Raw genomic sequence first — 22,723 nt, forward strand, 5'->3', positions numbered from 1 at the left:
GGTAGAAAAGTATTGTACTATGGAAAGGTATAAATACAGCAATTCTAAGCCAATCATTATAGTTGTGGGTTGGGCAGGGATGTTGTTCATTGCTGCAGAACTGGTTATATAGTGTTTTTTTTGGCTCCAGAAGACATCAAAAAAGTGACCTGTATCCTCTTCCTTTCACAAACTGGCCTGCAGCAGTTTCTGTCTGGGAAGTTATATGGGCATATGTGAACCATGATGCTGAATTCCAAGCAAGTTCCTATAATTGTCCCAGAAAAAAAACCAACAGATGTTTCAATGCCTGACCAAACCAACTCATTTAAGTTCTCATATTTTCTTCGTTTTGTTATGAATTCTAGGCAAAGAATCAGAGGATTAGGTTAGGGTCAGCATCTTGCAACATTCAGGAACTGTACAATATAGAATTTAATTAAATAGCAGATGAGACAATACTGGCAAATCAGTAAAAATGTGTCCCAGCATTCATGGCATGTTAATGTTTCAGCTGTTTTCCAGATGATATCAGAGAGATGCGAGATAAGGCCTTCCGACGAAGTGAAGTGTTCACACTTTGTGCAACCCATACCCAAAGCCATTCTGGCATGCAGCGTGCTAAAAGAAACTAGAGAGAGAAAAGCAATTATAACCACATTACAATATATTTATCTACCTTTTGCACATCTGTTCTCGAGAAATAATATATTTTTTTAAAAATATGGTCAACTAGCCAACGGCTCTACTGTCACATTCTCATTTTGTAAAGTAAACTTGCTTGTGTAATCCAGGAAATGAAAGAGGTGAAGGTAGACAGCATGAGAACCGATGAAACCCCAGCAGAGGCAGAAGAGTGAGTTTATTTATTTATTTATTTATTTATCTCTTTTCTATACCGACATTCATGATAAGTATCATATCACATCGGTTTACATGGAACAATGGGGTAATAACTGTAAACAAACCATTTAACAAGAAGCAAAGTTACATTAAAACAAGGAGAGATGAACTTGGGGGGCTGAGGTAGCCGGAAAACAAAGGATAGAGGAGGTAAATAAAAATCTAACTGGCAGTGGATGTCAAGCTGCTTAAGTAGCTGGGATGACTAGGTGGCATCTTGTAGGAATAGCCAGGTCTTGAGTTTTTTTCCAAATGTTAGGAGGCAGGGTTCTAGCCTGAGGTCTGGGGGCAGGGCATTCCAAATGGCAGGTCCGGCTGGCGAGAAGGCCCGCTCTTTAGTGGCTTTTGTTTATAATGCCTCCACTAACCTCTGTTAACGCTCGTATGAACCTTTTTAACACTTTCATCACAATAATACCCACAATGCATATGGTGCAAATAACTGAAAGAGAGCACTTTTATTCTAAACCAAAAAACAATGAAAACTTTACTATCATACTTATACTGAAAGGATTATAGTAAAGGTTAAAAGGTAGGACTACATGACAGCCTGATGATACAGATATAAGCATCAAAAAATGCAGAAAGTTGAACAATTCTAAAAAGAACTAGAAAACACCATAGAAGATAAAAAAACATTTTAAAACTTAACACCATTTCGAGACAAATATACTACATTGTGGGGACGGAAGATATTGCTGATAGCAAAAAAATCTAAATTTGCAAAAATGCTTAAATGAGGAACCTCCCACCGTGATGCAACTTAGGAATGCTGTTAGTCAAATGTGGGTCATGGAAAAATACATAGACAAGATGGAGCCAAATCAGAGAGAATTAGATATTTCTGAGTATGGGATTCTAAATGACTTGCCAAATATTTAACTGCATGTATGGGAATACCACTCTAAGCTTTCACATCAAAGGGAGGGGTTGGGTGGGGACTGTTTTAAGCTGTTTCATGGTGATTTGGTAGATGTTTATCAAAAACTGGTTCAGGTAAGAAATATGGCACAATGACCTGCTTTGCCTGATGGCAGACAGGAAACCAACATCTATCAAGAAATGTGTTTGTAATTCTTTAATTAAAAAAAAAAAAAGATTTCAAAATGAACTTAACACTATAAGCAAATATACAGTGGCCCTCAAAAGTCTATACTTCCTTACATTTTTTTTCATATTTTGTGTCAGTATGTCAGCCTTGCTTGCATTTAAATGGGATCTTTTTCCACTCATGAACACACATACTACCTACTTTTCAGGACCAAAAATGTTTTATTGGGGGAACACAAAGCATCTACATATCCACCCCCCCACCCCCAAAAATAATAACTGGATACATTTCCAAACCCCTTCCCCCCCCCCATCAAGCCAATATTTGGTGAAAACATTGTTTGTAGCATTTACAGCTGTAAGCCTGTTGGGATAGGTCTTCAGTTTTACACAAATAAACTTGTTAGTATTGGACCATTCTCATTTAACAAAACTTCCAGCTCTGTCAGGTTCCTTAGTGCAAGGGACATCGATGAACAGCAATCTTTTAAGTCCTACCACTGATTTTTGATTGGGTTGAGGTGGGGGCTCTGACTGGGCCACTTCAGGACATTTTACTTTTTGTTCTTTGACCAGTCTGGCTTTTGCTGTGTGCTTTGAGTCATCATGCTGAAAGGTGAACTTCTATCCCGGAATCAGCGTTCTTGTAGAGGGCAATAGGTTTCCTCAAGGACTTTTCTCCATTCATTATCCCTATGAAGGGGTATAGAGGAGAATCTCTCAGAACACCTTAAAGCAGGGGTTCTCAACCCAGTCCTTGGGAAACACCTAGCCACTCAGGTTTTCAGGATATTTACAATGAATATGCATGAGATAGATTTGCATGCAACAGAGGCAGTGCATGCAAATCTCTCATGAATATCCTGAAAACCTGACTGGCTAGGTGTGTCCCAAGAACTGGACTGAGAACCATGGCCTTAAAAGGACTAGCTCCAGTCATCTAGCCCAGTCTACTTTAAGGGACACCCAAAGAGGGAAAGCCAAATCACAGGGCATTTTCCCTGTAGAGATGAATAAAAGCTCAGGCCCAGGGAGGAACAAGAAGCCCTGGACAGAAGGAGAAAGCAGAAGACATTAAGCTAAATCTGTATGTGTTTAAATGCATAACTCAGAGAAGTTGGTGAGATAAGCATGCTCTGTTTTCTGCCGGTTTTGTTTTTGTAAATAAAGCATTTTGTGAGAAAAAGCCAGAGTCCAGACACCTTCCCTAAGCCAAGGGCCCCTCTCATGGTATCACATATGTGGGTAGTGGTGGGATTCTGGTCTATGGCCAGCACTGACCAGAGACCCAAGCCTTAATTTCTTTCTATTTTGGGCCAGGCCTGCCTTGAAGATTTGAGTCCAGCAGGCTAAAGGGGTATATAGCCTTGCCCAGATAGAGGGAATAAAGTAATTCAGAGCTGATCAGGTTATGTTTTTCTTTTCCTCCTCCCCCCCCCCCCCCACCAGAGTTGAAAAAGGAAGTCTGTATTTTATTTTATTTTTTTTGCTTTGTTTTGCTGTGTTCTGGGATAGGGTGGTAGTCTTCTGGCATCTGAAAAGCTTCTGCTATACCATGACACATACTAAACCATCATGGAACACTTAATTCCAGGCTGTCTCAGAGAGGCAGCAGCAACTACAAACTGTTAGACATGTCCAGTGTGCCCAGCAGCAAGTCCTGCAAGAGCAAATGAACAAACAGGCTTCCTTGATACAAACGACAGAAGCTGTGCAAGCCACCTCTCCCTGACTCCTATGATAACTAAGATAATTCCAAGAGAAGACCCAGGCTGTTTCCTAGTGAACTTTGAACAAACCACCCAGTTAACAGAAAGGTGGTCCAAGTGGACTCTGGCCAATCTGGACAATTTGCAGACAGGCAGCAGTCAGGCTGCCTTACAGGCTGTTAATCGCCACCTACGTGGAGGTTAAAGCAGCCATCCTTGAACATGTGGGGTGTACTGAGAACAGTTTCAGCGCAGAGCCCTTCGGCCTTGAGAAAGTCAGTGGAATCTCTTCTCAGTTGAAGTATGTAGGATGGAAGTGGTCTGTGATGAGCAGGGGTCTCCAGCCGATGTAATCTAGGTCTCGGGGGAGCAGACCTCTGTAGTCACCCTTATAGATTTTCACACTCTGGGGCATTACAGCTTCAAGAAAGTGAAGTGTCCCTTTAAATCGGTGCTTCCCATGCCCATCACAATGCTTATTCTAAGACTAAAGGGCCCAGACCACACTGAGGCAGCAACTTTGGCCCTGTGACATAGACGCTATCTCCAAGTGTCCACCCATTCAACCTTTTGTAAGAATTCTAGTATCTGTCCCCTTAAGAAGCCTTGAGGTTAGTCTCTCATCTCTCAAAACCTACTCCCACCGCCACAGCTTAACTCCTAACTCTCTTTTATGTGCTGTCTGTTACCTCACATTCAGCCATGACTATAATGCCACTTTAAACCTTTTTGTATATGTTTTGAAAGACAAAACTCCCCTCTTTGGGTTTTCAACACATCCTCTTTTACAAGCACGGAAAAGAGGACTATAGTTCTTCCAACAACAAGGTAGGAAGAGTTCAGCAAGCCTACTAACTCTGATCTGACATATACAAACTAAACAAATTCCATGACAGTTTATGAGACTACGGTTCTAGCAACCAGTCCAGTCTGGAGTTTTTAAATACACGCTGTGCAACACAAACTAATGCTATCTAGTAACGCTGCACCCTCTGGGTTTAAATGCACCTTTGCAGAGTTTTCAGAGCCACAGTCTGCAACATTTCCCCACAAAATTTCTCATAACAACTTCCAAAACCTAGTTCAGTAACAGCGACAATGTTACACGTTTCACAGCAAAACACAGCCAATTATCACTCATGGATGCAGCAGCATAGTCAGACAACTTTCCCTATGATTTGTGTGCGCATGTTCCTCAGTCTTCCTACTGACATATAATCCTAAATTTCTTTCTTAGACCGAGTTTTCAGTCAATAACGTAAAACCTGTAAGGAGGAAAACAAACCTCTCTGCTTTAATTGTACTGCTCACTTAATTAAGGTTCCGTGATATCTGGAAGTACTCATTTTTAGGGATGTGCAGAAGGAAAACATTTGTTGCTATTCGGTATTCGTTGTGCAGGGACCCAAATCCGTTGCATCCGTTTTCATAGGGGGAAACCCGATTCATCCATTAGTTGCATTCAGTATTCGTTTTCCATTACAGTTGGGAAAAAAAAAACAAAAAACCCCACCCATCCCAACCCTTTAAATTTAATTAACTACAACCCTCCTGACGCCCCCCACCCCCAAGAGTTGCCAAAAGTCCCTGGTGGTCCAGTGGGGGTCCTGGAGCGATCTCCTGCACTCGGGCCGTCGGCTGCCAGTATTCAAAATAGCGCCGAGAGCCTTTGCTCTTGCTATGTCACAGGGGTTACACCGGTGCCATTGGTCGGCCCCTGTCACATGGTAGGAGCACAAGATGGCGTCGGCCGTCCATTGCTCCTACCATGTGACAGGGGCCGACCAATGGCACCGGTAGCCCCTGTGACATAGCAAGAGCAAAGGCTCTCGGCGCTATTTTGAATACTGGCAGCCGACGGCCCGAGTGCAGGAGATCGCTCCAGGACCCCCGCTGGACCACCAGGGACTTTTGGCAACTCTTGGGGGGGGGGGGGGGGGGGTGTCAGAAGGGTGGGAGATTTAGTTATTTTTTTTTTTTTTATATTTGCTCCTTAAGACGCACAAACAATTCAGAAATGATGTTTGTATTCGTGGGGGGATCGCGATCCGTTTCGCGAACCCACGAATAGGGACATATACGTTGCGGATTGCCAATACGTTGAAAATGAATGCACATCCCTAGTAATTTTAAGCTTTTACATTTACTGTGGACTCTTCTTCTCTGGCTTTTCCCTGACTTGTGCAGTGCAGACTTAGATTTTAAAAGCATTGATGCAGACACAGCCACATATGTTGCCTGCATAACTTTGCTATTCCTCCTCATGAGGCACAGGAGCCTGGGGGGTGGGGAAGGGGGAGCGAGAGAATGAGAGAGCGAGCGAGACTCTGTGTAGAGTCAGTCTGACACTCTCTATATATGTACCACTCTAGAGAGGAGGCACTTTGAATCTAGGCGGGTGTGGTTACAAACATATTCAGAGGTATTCATAGTAAAATTGTCAGCAGTAAAGAATTACAGCCCTTACAAGTGATGAAAAGGGGTAGATTTGTACAATGCAGCTAGCACTACAGTAATACAAATCAACTCCTTTTGTTAGACTTTTCATCAGAAATCGGGACAGGTGGAGATCAAACAGGGTCGGAGTCCAGGCAGAGGTCAAGGCAGGCTGAGAACAGCTAAGCAAGGGCAGAAATCAGCCTGAGGGAGGCTGACTGGGAGGCAAGGCTGGGCAGAGCAGGAGCACAGAGAGGGAAGACAGGATCAGGGTAAAACACACAAGCAGGAACAAGTTAAAACAAAGGCTGAACTAGAACAGGGGTGCAAGGCAGCGTACAGACAGTCTAAATAGGCCACAGGGAGCCCCAAACAGGAACCAGGGAACCGAACAAACAGGGACAAGACAGGTCCAAACAGGAAGGCCTGAAAAGGCCACACTGGGAACAAGATAAGGCAAGACTTGAAGGCCGCTAAGGCCACATGGAAACAAGGCAAGGCTTGAAAACTGTTAAGGCCACATAGAAACAAGAACAAAACACAAAGTTGGCCAGAGTAAGGGAACCAAGTTAACTTAATGACGAAGCACCACGGAATCTGAGAGAGGTTCTTAGAGGGCTGGCTTTGCTGTGTCCTGCAGCCTTCAAGGTAGCGGTTAGAGCAGGGCAGAGCGTTGCCCAGTGAGGGCCCCTGGTGGGTGGGGGGCTACCTAGCAGCCAAAATTGTGACACTAAGTAGAAATCTCTCTAAAGCACGATGTGAAATGGACATAGCTTAAGAATGCAGGCATGTCCTCCTCACTCTGTTTCTGCCTCTTCATCAGCCTTGGACTCCATGAGGCAGTTGTTTCTCCTCTCCACCTCCTTCCTTCTGCTGACAAACCCCAGGCTGCCTCATTTATTTCACTTGCCAGCCTACTCCTGCAAGCATAGGTGATGCCACCCTGTCTCCAACTGCTCCCAAATGCAATCCTCCTAGAAGCTGACTGCTAGGGCTTTTGGGAAGTGCAGTTCTTGAGGGCAGCCATCTTAAGGTATACTGGTTTAATCTAAAACAACCCTTACCAAGGGGAATTTAAAAACTTGCCATGTTTAATTAAATGCAGGGACTAGAGGAACCACTATTAATTCATCATATGGTTATAACCTGAAGGGAAGAGTGGCAGATAGGTGGCCAACTTAATTCTCCTGGAACAGTTTTTAGATGGTTTGCAGCAGTAAATATGCAAGCATTTAAGAAGCTTTCCCTAGAAACTGCCCTAGAAGTTGCTGATGCCTTCTACCAAGCCAAGTCAATGCCAGAGTACACCAGGATACAAGAGAGATGACCACTACCAAATGCTGGAGTCTGCAGTCAGGGAGCAAGGTATCTGCTGCAGACTCCAGAGACATACCAGCCATAGGACCCAGATCTATTACCATGCTTCAGTTGTGGAGAGAGACACAAACAAACAATGTCCACAGATTAGTGAAAATGATGTAAAATTAATGACACGCCATCTTTGTAACTTTGTTGATACTCTAAGCTTCTACCAGTGAATATTGGCATGGCTGAGAAATCTGACACTTTCAGTGCAGAAAGCAATAATAATGTATATATAGCTAGATACATAGTTACTTTCAGTAAAGGGCCTACAAAATAAAAGAAAGGCAGAAAAGCAACAATATGGTGGGGTTCAGTCTTATATAATCACAAATACAGCAAACTGTGGATAAATAGAATCTTTCTACTAACCCAGGATATGTTTACATATGGTATAAATATGGGTGGGATTAAGGAAAGGAAGTTACACAAATATTTTAAGTGCAGTGTAGCATTTAAAATGTATTTATTATGATGTATATGAAATCTTTGTAGCTTGCAATACCTTTTATTACACCACTGAGAGAGATACTGTAGTATAAGAGCATTTGAGATCAAGTTGATCCCTTTTTTAAATGACATCTGAAGAAAGGACCTATGTAGTCTCAAATGTTCATGTTTTAATGACATCTCTTGTTTGTCCAGTAAAAGATATCATAACATACAAAGATTTCAGTATCCAGCAAGACAACTGAAATGCTGCACTAAAGTAATCCCTGCAATACTATAAAAGTAAATTAAAAAAAATACCTGTGCTATAAAATTACGAAGATTTCCATACAGTAGATTAGACATTTATTTTTGCTAATATTGACTACTGTAATTTGCTATACCTAGGTTAACCTGCAAGTACATTATCACTTTAGATATTACAAAATTCCGCTGCCAGTCTTCTCGCTGATCGTTAAGTGTTTTGACCATATTAATTTCATTGCTTCGGCTACCAACAAAACACAGCATGGAATACAAAATATTAATTTTATGAATCAAGGTTAACAGATTCTGAGTGAATAGGAGCTCTTCACTTTCATGTTCCCCAGCATATACTTAAATCAACAAATTAGGGACTTCTAGACATCACTGTATTATGCTCATTTAAACAAAGTACGTGATTGTGTGATTTCTATTGCTGGCTCCAGACTTTGCAATAGTATGCCAGAATCCCTATGGCTGACAGCTGACTTCAAAATATTTTTAAAAAAAATCTAAAAACCTGGCTATTTAAGATTGACTTTATAGGCTATTAACCTATAATCCTAATTTTGAGACCTGAAGATATCGTTGTATTTTATTTCCTTTACTTATTTTGTTTTAATTTTTTGTATTGTTATTGTATGTTGTTACATACTTTGTATGTTTTTAATATGTAAACCGCCCTGCTTGTTCTCAGGATAGTATAAATTTGAAATAAATAAAAGAATGCACAAATATGCCTGTGAATCAAGATTTTATGGATCCTGAATTCCATCACACTAGAGATCTCCAGTTTTATTAGAGTCAGGCAGACAAACAAGGAACACAAATGCTTTATCTGCCCAGCTGCTTGAGAAGGAAATTATCTGACTGCCAAGTTCATAAGAAGTATGGAAGACTATCCCACTTAAGTTACTGTATATCAGTCTACAAAATCCAAACAAACATCTGTAAATAGAGGAAGTAAAATGAAAAATTAATATTTATAGTATATTGCTTTCAGATATTATATTCACTATTGTCTACGTACAATCACTATTCTACTGTGTCAAGTACTGGATAGTGAAGGATTTTTAAAGTTCTTTTCTGCTCATAACAGTAAACAAGGGTCAAATAATTTTCACAGTGTCATGAGCAGAGTAAACCTTGAACTGAATAGTCTATTTTCACTGGAGTAGTCTTGGGAATTTAAAAAATATATATATATTCAAATTAGAAAGCTGAAAAGAGATAATCAAGAAGTCAATGCAGGGGATACATCTGAATTCCAGAATCCTCATTGCCTACGAGAACAGTAATTCTATTTAAGTTACCTGAATAGAATGGAACCAGTATCCAGTAGTCCTTGCTGAAATCCCAAGAGTAGAAACAGCGTGATATGCATATGTTTCAGGGGAAGGTGCCATCCAGCGGTTGCTTTCCAGAAAGCCATAGTATTTAGTCTTGTTTGTAGCTATGAAAAATGGGGTTAAACTCTGAACAAAGATTCCTTTAGGAGCATACTCATACTGCAGTGCTCGACTGAAATGATCCAGATAGGCCTATACAAGTGGAAACATAGATACTTATTATAACATGAGTATATTTGCATTTTTAATAAAAAATTCTACATAGCATTTTGAAAAAAAAAAAACCCTTTATAGAATTACTTAATTTTAAAACTAGCTTCTTGTGTTGCTAAAATAGTACTGAATAAATAAGTTAATTGACTCATTTTTACCAAATGACCAAGTAAAATTCAGTGACCAGGAAAAGTAGGCTAAAATGAAGTTGAGGGTTCTATTACCGCCAGACCCCAAGTCACTACCACTGAAAAAGGTCTGCTCTGGCGGTTAGAAATCAGTTAATATTCAAAATCTAAAATTTATAAAAACAATAAAGCCTTCTACCGTTTTAAAAACTTCTTTTAAATCCCAATGTCTTTTTTTTTTTTTGTAAGCATCTTTATTGGCTCCTTACAAACAATACACAACCGTAAAGAGCAAAAAGCCCATAGCAAAAGCAAAAATTTTACAAATACCCTCCCCCCCCCCAGATACAAACACACCGCATTCACACTACACAAGCATATACACACACACAGACCCCATGGGAAAGGGTAGCAGATAAAGATAGGCGTGGAGACAGCCAAAGTCCCAAGTTTATGCCAGCAAAGAAAGTAGCCCCTAAGAGCACGGAAAGCTTTGCGAGATGCCAGTTCTTTTTGCCGGACGGCCTCTAAACGGGCAGTTTGCACCATTAGTTTTTTCCAGGGTGCTTCCACCAGTTTCCAATTAAGCAGGATAATCTTTTTTGGAGAGAATAGCCACTGCAAGGAATTTCCTACCCTTCCCTGCGGAATTTGGTCCCTCTTATCCCATAGACACAGACAGAAAGATATGCTGGACCATGAGATATGACAGCCCAGCAGTCGGTCTAGGTAACTATAGACCTGATGCCAAAAGGGTTGCAGCTTTAAAACAGCCAGTGAACATATGACAGAAGTCACCCGGGAGGAGTTTACATTTTAAGCAAAGATCGGACTCCCATAGCTTCATCTGCACACCTCTAGTTCTAGTGATATAAGATCTATGAAGTAATTTAAACTGTATTTCCCTCATGGCCAATGTCTCTTATCCTGTATGTTTGTCTTGACTAATGTGTAAGCTCTACAGAGAAGGGACTCTCTCATGCATACTGCAGAAATTACTTACCTGATAATTTCGTTTTCCTTAGTGTAGACAGATGGACTCAGGACCAATGGGTACAGTGTACTCCTGACAGCAGTTGGAGACGGATCAGATTTCAATCTGACGTCAGTCCTAGTACATATACCCCTGCAGGAAGTGCAGCTCTTCAGTATTCTCCTCGAAAAGCAAATGTGGATATATGCATGACTGCATAACTTGGATACTTGATTAACTTTATAACTTAGTTAACTTGATTAATTTGAACTGGTTGAATTGATTATAGCTGGAGACCGCCAGTGCCCTCAATCGAGAAACGTTGACACCCGGAAGGATGGGTGTCCTAATTGGAGAAAGCAAGGCTTACTCATGAATAACTTGCTCTCGGGGATGTCGCCCGAGAATTCAATGAATGATGGCAGCCGTGGGTGGGATGCCGAGTCCATCTGTCTACACTAAGGAAAACGAAGTTATCAGGTAAGTAATTTCTCCATTTCCTAGCGTGTAGCAGATGGACTCAGGACCAATGGGATGTATAAAAGTTACTCCCCAACCAGGTGGGAGGCTGCCCGTGAACCACTTAGTACTGCCCTTGCAAATGCTGTGTCCTCTCGAGCTTGAACATCCAGGTGGTAGAATCTGGAGAAGGTGTGCATGGAGGACCATGTCGCCGCCGGACAGATTTCGGCGGGTGACAGCATCTTGGTTTCCACCTGGGTTCTAGTGGAATGGGCCTTGACTTGTAAAGGCGGCGGCTTGCCTGCTTCTACGTAGGCCACCTTGATAGCTTCCTTGATCCAGCGGGCTATGGTTGCTCGTGAGGCCGCTTCCCCTTGCTTCTTCCCACTGTGAAGGACAAATAGATGGTCCGTCTTTCGTACAGATTCCGACCTTTCCAGGTATCGGACTAGGAGTCTGCCGACGTTGAGGTGGCGCAGGCTGGGAGACTCTTCCAAATTCTTATGCTCATCTGGTGATGGTAGCGAGATGGTTTGGTTGAGATGGAAGTGAGAAACCACTTTGGGGAGGAATGACGGGACCGTGCGTAACTGGATGGTGCCCACAGTGAGTCTGAGGAACGGCTCCCGGCAGGATAGTGCTTATAGTTCGGAGATACGATGGGCCAAACAGACTGCCACCAGGAAGGCTGTTTTCAGTGTTAATAGTCGGAGAGACAGGCCGTGAAGAGGTCTGAAGGAGGCTCCTGCTAAGAAATCTAGGACCAGGTTGAAGGTTCCATAAAGGACACCGGCCACTTTAGGGGTGGTCGGATCTGCTTGACTCCTTTCAGGAAGCGGGAGACATCTGGGTGAGAGGCTAGGCTGCCGCCCTCACTCTTTGTTCCGTAGCATGACAATGCGGCCACCTGTACCTTGATGGAGTTGAGAGACAATCCCTTCTGTAGGCCGTTCTGCAGGAATTCCGACTGAGCGTGGAATGATGTTGGGGTCCTCACACCAGGCTTCGAATACTCTCCAAATCCTTATGTATATTAGGGATGTGGACAACTTGCGTGCTCGGAGCAGGGTGTCAATTACTGCCCTTGAATATCCGTTCTTCCTCAGGCAAGTCTTCTCAATGGCCAGGCCGTAAGAGAATCTAGCTGGATCCTCGTGGAGGATCGGCCCTTGTTGGAGCAGAACCCTGTGTGGCGGTAGCGGGAGAGGGCTCCCTGTCAGCAGTCTTCGCATGTCTGCGTACCACGGTTTTCTTGGCCAGTCCGGGGCCACTAGAAATACTTGTCCCTTGTGGTGTTCTATCTTGTGGATGATTGCGCCCAATAGGGGCCACAGTGGGAAGGCGTATAACAGAGTCTCCTGTGGCCATGTCTGTACCAGGGCATCGATTCCCTGGGACTGAGGTTCCCATTTGCGGCTGAAGAAGCTGGGCACTTGGGCGTTGGACCGGTTTTGCCAGGAGGTCCATGGTTGGTGTTCCAACAGTTTACTATCAGTTGGAATTCTGTGGTCGCCAGTCTCCATTCTCCTGGGTCTAGACTTTCTCTGCTGAGGTAATCCACAGCGACGTTGTCTTTCCCGGTGATGTGGATGGCCAAGATCTCTTGAAGATTCACTTCCGCCCATGACATTAGGGGGGGTCTATTTCCAGAGACACCTGTTGGCTTCTGGTTCCTTCCTGACGGTTGATGTAGGCCACTGTTGTGGCGTTGTCCTGCATGACTCTGACTGATTTGTCTCTGAGTCTGTGACCGAACCGTAGGCAGGCTAGTCTGACTGCCCGGGCTTCTAGGCGAGTGATGTTCCATCCTGACTCTTCTTTGTTAGCTCCTGGCAGTGTGCTACCCATCCTCATAGGCTGGCATCCGTGGTGAGCAGAATCCAGGTTGGTGAGGATAGCCTCACTCCCTGGCTCAGATGGCCAGGGAGTGATGCTATCGTAGTTGGGTCCGAACTTTAAAGGCACCAGAACACCGGGCAGCCGCAGACAGGGAGACCACCCTCCATCACCATCGGGCCCCCTGAAATAATGAACTGTGATGAGAAAGAAAGTAAACAAAAAAAACCGAAAGGAAACCATCTGAAGCTGAGAGGGGAGGGGCAGTGTGTGTGCTCCGATTGGGAGACAAGCCGCCCCCGACGTCACTGAAGTCTGAAACGGACGTTTTAACAGCACCAGAACACCAGGCGTCGCGTGCTGTGCGTCGCATGCCAAAGGGGCGCGACAAAGGGGCACTCCCCTTTGTGTACCCCTTCGTGCATCCCGTAGTGTTAACCATTCCCCATGTTTTTTATCCCCTGTTAACAATCTCCATATTATAAATGTTTAATGTATTTGACAAAGGAAACACATAATTTCCTGCATTTTTTGTTTGAATATAAACAGATGTGATATGTAAAATCGAACACCGGTATATAAAAATTAATAAAATAAATAAATAAATAAATAGCTGAAGACATATGGTGTAGTTCTGGGACAGCAGATTCCATCGTGATAGTAGGGAGTGCTGTAGGAGTCTCATGTGAGCTCTTGCCCATGGCACTACTTCCAGTGTGGATGCCATGAGGCCGAGGACTTGGAGGTAGTCCCATGCCGTGGGACGAAGCTCGCTCAACAGGGTTTGCAACTGGGTCATTGGTGTCAAGATGACCTTGTCTTGTTTGGTGTCGAACGGAACTCCCAGGTATTCTTTAGATTGGGAGGGCTGCAGACAGCTCTTGTTTGTGTTGACCACCCACCCGAGGCTCTCCAGTAGAGTTTTGACTCTATTGGTCGCCTGGTGACTTTCTTCTGGGGATTTCGCCTGATCAGCCAATCGTCTAGATAAGGGTGTACGAGGATTCCTTCCTTCCTCAGTGTTGCTGCCACTACCACCATGATTTCAGTGAACGTCCGGGGTGCTATAGCTAACCCGAATGGTAGTGCCCGGAACTGGTAGTGGCGGTCCAGGATCATGAAGCGTAGAAAACGATGATGTTCTTGATGGACCGGAATGTGTAGGTAGGCTTCCAACAGATCCAGGGATGTAAGGAACTCTCCCGGTTGTATCGCCCTTATTAGCAAGCGTAGGGTTTCCATGCTTAAGCGAGGAATCTTCAGGTGGCGGTTGACAGACTTGAGGACCAGGATGGGCCGGAACGTTTCTTCTTTCTTGGGAACAATGAAATAGATGGAATAATGTCCAGTATTTATTTGTTGTGTGGGCACCGGTGTTATAGCCTCTGAGGCTAGTAATCTGTTCAGTGTAGCTTCCACTGCCATCCTCTTGGAAGGGTCGTGGCAGGGTGATTCCACAAACTTGTCTGGAGGGAGATGGTGGAAATCCAGGTAATATCCCTCTCGAATGATGGCTAGGACCCACTTGTCCGAAGTTATCTTGACCCATTGGTAGAATAGGGCAAGTCTGTCCCCTATGGCTTCTTCCTTTGGACGGGTTGGCTGATTTTCATTGTGGGGTGCAGCTGGGACCTGGGCCCGAGCCGGCTCCCCTTTTGTTGTGCTTTTTCCGAAAGGACTGGCTCCTGCCTGCGGGGCGAGCCGCTTGATATGTGCTTCTGTATGGGTTGAAGCGCTGTGATCCTCTGCCCCTGGAAATTTGGGGAAAGGGTCGCTGGTTTCTGTTATTCCTGTCCTCCGGTAGCCGTGGCAGTGGGGATTCACCCCATTTGTTGGCTAACTTCTCTAGTTCGCTTCCGAACAGGAGGGTTCCCTTGAAGGGCATCCTTGTGAGTCTCGTTTTGGATGATGCGTCGGCCAACCAGCTTCGGAGCCAGAGTTGTCTTCTGGCTGCCATGGCTGATGTCACTCCTCTCCAGCGGTGTGCACCAGATCAGAAGCAGCATCTGTGAGGAATGATACTGCTGTTTCCAAGGCTTCCCCGGGAGTGTTGTTCCTGGTCTGTGATAAGCAGGCTCGTGTCACCACGGCACAGTAGGCCGTGATCTGTAGGGCATAGCGGAGACGTCAAAAGACTGTTTGAGAATGGATTCCAGATGTCTGTCTTGAGCATCCTTGAGTGCTGCTCCTCCCTCAATCGAGACCGAGCAGACCATGGCATCCATGTTCGGACATGCCAGGAGATCTTTGGCAGCTGGATCCAGAGGGTACATGGCTGCCAGTGCATGCCCCCCTTTGAACGTAGTCTCCAGGGCTTCCCATTCCAGGTCAATTAGCTGCTGGACGGCTTGTAATAGTGGGAAATGACGGAAGGTCTGACGGAGTCACTCTAGGAGGGTATTCGTCTTAGGTTCCCCCGAGGCACTTGTGCCCGGGATAGCGAGCTCTTTCAAGCTGTATGTGACCAGGTCTGGAAGCTCGTCCTTGGTGAAGAAGCTCCTCATAGTTCGGTGGGGCTCAGTCCCTGGGGGGGAGTTCTCCATCCTCCAGGGGTTCTGAATCCTCATCTGAATCCTCATCTGAGTTGTCCAAGTCCCCGAATGTGGAGCTTCTGGGTGGTGGAATCGGCACAGTAAGCATGTGGCTAAGCTCATCGCTTGTGCGCACGGCACTTGGGCGCGTGACGTTGTGCGCACAAGATATTTGTGCACACGGGTTGGGCCGGCAGATAGGTCAAGATGGTGACGGCGACCACGCGGACAATATGGTGACCACCTCGGAGGGTCTCCATGTGGGAGGACCCTCGGATCTGACCAGGGTCTAGCCCTGCAAGAGCAGATCAACCCGGTGGCACTGGCACCGGCTGGCGACCTGTGCAACTCTTCGAGCTTCGGAGACCGGAGACTTTTAAATAGATTTCTACTTTACCTTGTCTTGGCGCTTCCTGGTCTCGTTCCAGGCAGTCTCCGGCTGCGAGAGGAGAGGGAAATACCTTCACCGCTGTGCTCCAAGTTGCACCTGCTGCTTCTCAGCCTCATCCAATGTCGGGGGCTAGGTCTACGCCGAGGGTCGGCCGCCGGACAGAGGCTCACCTCCGAGGGATCGTGGAAATCACCTTGGGAATTCTCAACTGGGGGAGGGACCCAAGGGGTATCACCGCAGGAGAGCGGGGCTCATCTGTAGAGGTAAAATTTCTTTGGTAAAGTACTCTTAACGCTGTATTAGCGTGCATAGAGTCCCGAACTGCTATGGAGATGGAAAATACTGAAGAGCTGCACTTCCTGCAGGGGTATATGTACTAGGACTGATGTCAGACTGAAATCTGATCCGTCTCCAACTGCTATCAGGCATACACTATACCCATTGTCCCTGAGTCCAACTGCTACATGCTAGGAAATAGTACATTACCGTGTACATCTAGTATTTCTAAAGAAATAAGTAATAGTAGTGCTGCATGCAGAAGTTAGTATCCTCCATTTTGTCACATTTAAAACTCTCTTGGGTAGAGGGGCAGTGGAAGCACTAGGCAGCCATTTAAGAGTGCCACACTATAGGGGGCAGTGTGGTGAGGGCCTCCCCGCTTCTTTTCATCCAGGCCTGGAAGATGAAGTTGTGTCACATGGGCCTGTGTGGCCGGAAGAAAGAAGCAGGAGGCAGACAAGCATCAGGTTGGCCCTGCATAGTCAGAGGAAATAAGGGTATGGAGCAGCAATGAGTAGGCCCTCAGTGGCTCCCGAAGAATTCCCAGTCACTTGCGAGAGGAGCGGTTTTCTGACCTTGAGCTGTACGCCTTCACCACTGGCTGTGGCTACTCGGAAGCTTTTTTTCTGAACAACCCTTCGCAAGGCGCCCGTTTTCAATCTTTGGGTTTCCTCTGACCGATTTACTGGATTAAAGTTTGATTTACACGTCATATACCGTGTACATCGGTTTTTCCGGGCCTCTGTCCCTCCCGACGCAGCCCATGTGGCAAAGCACGGTCCATGTCAGTGGACCGAAACCTCGCTCTAAGGATTCCTGAATAAAAAGTTGGAAACGCTTGCTTTAAGTCTTCACTTCTTTGATCAACTCACCACAAGGATCCATGAATGTCTAGTGCTATACCAGTTCTATTTATGGTTATTTGTTTTAAAATGCCTTACAAATGCTGAAACAAATCAAAATCATGCCAGTTCTGGACATTAGGCTCTAGCAAACAAGCACTGTATGGAAAGTTGATATTTTTTTTTTTAAAGTAAAAGACCTCCCCACACTGAATGTGGATATCAAAAGCTAAATTATAACTTTTTAAGATTACATCAAGATATTAGGTATAACTAAAGGAACATGTTAATTTTATTTATTCATATATGGTAGTTGATTAACCATGTACCACAACTTTCTAAAACCCCCATTAGTCTGCTGAAACTCTAGGAAATTAATGTGCTCAACATTTAGTAATTTCCAATCTGTTCTAGTGAACATATGATACGATACCTAACCATGTATTAAATGCGTTAACATTTTCCTTAAAGGGTATACTACTATTATTTTTAAAATGCTACAAGTACCATATTACCTCTTAGGATCCAATTCAATAAATTCCTAATTTAACTTTCCTAGTCAACACATTTAAAATGGCAGATGTTAAACAGTGCCTCAAAACCAGCTTGAAGGGTACACACAATATCTAGTTACCTTTGAAGCTGAATAAGCAGCCACCTGAGGTGTTGGCTTGCAGCAGGATGCCGATGAAATATTGATAATAGCTCCTTTCTTCCTACTGACCATTCCGGGTAGCACCATATGCACCATCATACTAGCAGCAGTGATGTTTACATTAATGATATCCCACAGTTTCTCCTCAGGGATCTCGGTAAAATACTCTGGGTAGTCATAAAACACACCTACGTTATTCACTAAGATGCCAATTTCTGTGTCACTTAGGGCTTTTTGAATAGGCAAGTAAATCTCTCGGCCCTTGCTGAAATCTGCTACTATAAAAACAGCTTCAACTTGATAGGTCTCCTTGATGGCTTGTGTGACATTCTCTAGCTTTACTCTGTTACGGCTAATCAAGATGATGTTAACACCGCGGCTTGCCAGTTCCTCTGCATAAGCCTTCCCGATGCCATCTGTGCCACCTGGCAAAGACAGAAAAGAGAAGTGATCATTTTAGCAAGTAATTCACAGAAAGGTTAAAACTAATCAATCATAAAATCCAACTAAACTCTTTATTTTTGTTTAATTTAGTTATTTATTTTAAAAGCTTACATCCCGCACATATTTATATATTCATGGTGGCTTACAAAAGTAAACATTCAAAATAAAAAGTTTCAGAACACATAAAATAAGAATGAAAGACCAAACTAACTCCACAGCATATATCATAAGGAGTATGCCTGTTTAAACAAATGTCTTTAGCTGCTTCCAAAATAAACTGGGACAGCTGATTAACCATATCTGCTCTGGGAGTGAGTTCCAAACGATGGGCCCCGTGATGTAGAAGGGCCAAGCCCGGGTTTCACCTAGTTGCCCACCACATACTTCCAGTAGGCCTTTGTTAGCAGAGCATGTCGTCTTTCCAGGGTGGTAAATATGTAATATGTAGTTCAGACTAGATAGAACAGGAGTATTCATTGCTTTATGAAATATTGTAGAAACTTTAAATTTAATCCTGTATTTGACTGGAAGCCAATGCAAGCTTTGTAAAATCAAGGTAATGTGTTGCCTAAAACCCATACCAGACAGGACTCGTGCTGCTGACTTTTGCAGTCTGAAGAGGTCTGAGAAGTGAATCAGGCTAACCAAGGTATAAAGCGTTACAATAGGCCAAGCTAGCAAGGACCAACACCTGAAACACAAAGCAAAAGTCTTCAACCAATAACACTGATTTTAAATGTCTCAGTAGCCAGACTTTAAATAGAGCATAATGAGTCACATTTCTGATGTGGGATTTTGTACTATCTTTGATGGGGATTTAAATATAAAGGTCCTGAACTTGCTGGACAATTAAGACAGTTAAAATAAACAAACCTTTCTTCCAAATTTCAAAACTTTTTTTTTTTTTTTTTTTTAAATTAAAAGAGTTGGCTATATATATGCTGATTGATATGTACAATTGGCAGGCTCCTGCATATTCTTAGCCATGGATGCCCTTAGGAGGGTGGGGCAAGAAGCAAAGGGGACAAGGGAGATCATTTTCCTTCCCCACCCTGGATTTTAAATGACTTTCTTTTGGTGATTATTTCTGTGATTTAGTTTTTGTACATTTCTGGATGTTATTTTATTTTTTTGTTGTGGCCACCAGCCCTGAAAATTTTTCTGTGGGCACTCATGTTGTTAAATATTCAGAAATAAGTGTTGCTTTTTGCTATTACAATACTTTAAAATTTGAAAAGCTTTTTAATCATTTACAAATCTAACATCCAAGATTTTAGGTAGTCACAGCTAATGGCTGAATTGTCAGGGGAATAGGCTTCAGACTAGTAGACCAGTGTTCAAAATCCTGCTTCTCTTACCAATACTTTGACTTTGGGCTAGTCATTTTATCACCTGTTGCTTCAGCTACCCATTTAGATTGTTAGTGATTTGGGGAAAGGTCATTTTCTGCATCTGATCTGATATGCAGCACCCTACAAAGAATGTAATATCAATTTCTAAATAAAATAAACTAAGAACATAAGAAATTGCCATGCTGGGTCAGACCAAGGGTCCATCAAGCCCATCATCCTGTTTCCAACAGAGGCCAAATCAGGCCACAAGAACCTGGCAATTACCCAAACACCAAGAAGATCCCATGCTACTGATGCAATTAATAGTAAGCTATTCCCTAAGTAAACCCACTAAACTACAGACCAATATCAAACCTACCATTCATTGCCAAAATTAGTGAAAAAATCATCCAATCCCAACTCAGTGACCACCTGGAAAGGAACATCCTACATCCCATGCAATTTGGCTTCAGGAAACAACTAAACACCGAATCCTTACTCCTATCATTAAATGAACCCGTGCTCAAAGGTTTTGACAATGGCCACAGCTACCTTCTAATCCTACTAGACTTAACAACAGCCTTCGATATGGTAAATCATTCAATACTGATGGACCGCCTCTCCGAAATCGGCTTAAATGAAAAAAAACCCTACAATGGTTCTCATCCTATCTATCACAAAGGACATACCAGGTATCAATCAACGACACCCTCTCAAAGAAAATAAACCTTGACACTGGAGTTCCCCAAGGATCCGCACTATCTGCGACGCTCTTCAACATTTATCTTCTCCCGATATGCCACGTCCTCTTAAACCTTAAACTGAATCACTTCATGTACTCATGGCTCTCTAGTTCACCTGTTGATTTGTTCCTATGCCTTCTTGCTTTCCTTTTGGTTCACTGTACCCATTCCCCCCTCCCTGTCTTTTGTAACTTCCTTCCTTCCGATAGTTCAATGTAAACAGATGTGATGTTTCGACTAACTTCGGTATAGAAGACTCTCTAAATAAATAAACAAACAAACGCTGATGACATACAAATACTTATCCCAATACACAACTCTCTGGAAGACACCTACAAAAAAAACAGCCAACTACCTCACAAAAATAAAGCAACTACTAAATAACATCAAGCTCATCCTCAACATTGACAAGACTGAAATTATCATGCTGGATAGAAAGAACAACCCTATGCACCTGCCACTTCTCAACATAATGAATCAAAACTCAGCAATCTCCCGTGTCACACATGCACGCAACCCTGGAGTAATAATTGACAAGGAACTATCATTCAGGAACCACATCTCTGCAAAAATCAAAGACGGATATCACAAACTCCTAATGCTACGACACCTAAAACCATTCCCGTCACCCAATGACTTCAGAACAGTCCTCCAACTACTTATCTTCTCCAACCTGGATTACTGCAACTCTCTGCTATTCAACTTACCTCTCACCACCATCTGACCTCTCCAAATCCTACAAAATACAGCTGCCAGAATACTCACAGGAACAAAAAAATTCGATCATATTACTCCAACCCTCATTTCACTACACTGGCTTCCAATAAAATACAGGATTGACCATAAAATATTATCCATAATACACAAAATAATATATGAAAACCAAACAAGTTGGCTTAGTACATCCATAGAACTTCACTCACCAAACCAAAATCTCTGGTCAGCGAACAAAGGTCTATTAAAAATCCCACCAACCCGGCACAAACTCACCACAACTGGGAAGAGAGCCATATCCCTAGGAAGCCCTGAACTTTGGAACTCCCTCCCCACGGACCTGAGAACACAACAAAATTTAAAAACCTTCAAAAAAGAACTAAGAACTTGGATGTTTACCAAAGCATACCAAAACACCTAATGACACTATAATAGAACAACTACACCAAAATGACTAGATTCTAGACTAAATACTAGAACGAATAAAACAGCCAGGTAACAAACGAATGAATGTAGAATGATGAAGACAAACATAATAACAAGCAAACACTCTGTTAAACATCGAACCTTTGTAAATCGTTGTGATGGCGAAACCAAACGACTGTATATAAAAGTCGATAAATAAATAAACAAACTTGATTAATAGCAGTTAATGGACTTCTCCAAGAACTTATCCAAACCTTTTTTGAACCCAGCTACACTAACTGCACTAACCACATTCTCTGGCAACAAATTCCAGAGCTTAATACTATGCATATTTTAAACTCAAGTGTACAGGGATAATCTATGAAAACAATAAAAACTTGGGTCACAGGATAATACTCACAAATTTAGATTAAATTTTATATCCACTATTTAAAAAAAAAAAAAAAAAAAAAAAAGAAACTAGCAAGAGAGCAACTACTTGAAAGTAGCATTTCCATGGAGTCACTTAAGACTAGAAAGGTGAGCAGGGAAGAATATCTGGAAAAGCTAAAAGAGACGAGGAAAGAAATCAGAAAGGCACAAGCTCAAGGGGGAGAAAGGATTGCCAAAGAGATAAAGTGAGGCGACAAAACATTTTTCAGATATTTCAGAGAAAGGAGGAAGGCCAGGGATGGTATTGTGAGATTGAAAGGGAACAAGGAGTGATGTGTGAAGATGTGGAAAAAGCAGAAATAATAAATAAATGCTTCAGTTTGGTATTTATTAAAAGACCTTGTAGGAGGAATGTTGGTGGTTCACAAGAGCGCAGATGGTTGGGGGTGGATGTCACCCCATTTGCAGAGGAGAATGTTTGGGTGGAACTGGCAAAACAGAATGAACATGGCCATGAGGCCTGGTTAGATACATTCCAGGAAACTAATGAAGCTCAGAGAGGTGCTGACAGGACCTCAGAGGGACCTGTTCAGTGGATCCTTGGAGATGGAAGTGATACTGCAAGATTGGAGAATGCTGGTTGTTGTCCCACTTCTCAAAAGTGGTAGCAGACAGGAGCCTGGAAGCTACAGGCTGCTTGGCTTTACCTTCATGGTGGCAAAATTGATGGGGACTCTGCTAAAGGAAAGGATGGTAAACTGTCTACAGTCCTGTAGGATGCAGGGTTCAATGCAACATGGTTTTAACAGAGGAAGGTTGTGTCAAATAAATCTGATTGACTTTTTTATTTGATGACCACAGAATTAGATTGAGGATGAACACTCGATGTGATTTAGTTGGAT

At 43.2% G+C, this 22,723-nt stretch overlaps 1 protein-coding gene across 3 annotated transcripts in view; it reads right to left on the bottom strand.

The window, feature by feature from the left end:
* Window positions 1-396: 396 nt before the first annotated feature.
* The window catches only part of HSDL1 (hydroxysteroid dehydrogenase like 1), a 47,565-nt gene continuing 25,238 nt past the window's right edge, over window positions 397-22,723 (bottom strand). For all 3 annotated transcript variants that reach the window (XM_029608673.1, XM_029608672.1, XM_029608674.1), the window contains exons 3-5: window positions 17,771-18,216; window positions 9,446-9,673; window positions 397-610 (exon numbers count right to left, since the gene is read on the bottom strand). In XM_029608673.1, coding sequence (XP_029464533.1) covers window positions 482-610; window positions 9,446-9,673; window positions 17,771-18,216 — 803 coding nt within the window. In that variant the 3' untranslated portion in view covers window positions 397-481. The remainder of the gene's footprint in view (window positions 611-9,445; window positions 9,674-17,770; window positions 18,217-22,723) is intronic.

This window comes from Rhinatrema bivittatum, chromosome 7 (genome assembly GCF_901001135.1).
Source record: "Rhinatrema bivittatum chromosome 7, aRhiBiv1.1, whole genome shotgun sequence".
Lineage (NCBI taxonomy): Eukaryota > Metazoa > Chordata > Amphibia > Gymnophiona > Rhinatrematidae > Rhinatrema > Rhinatrema bivittatum.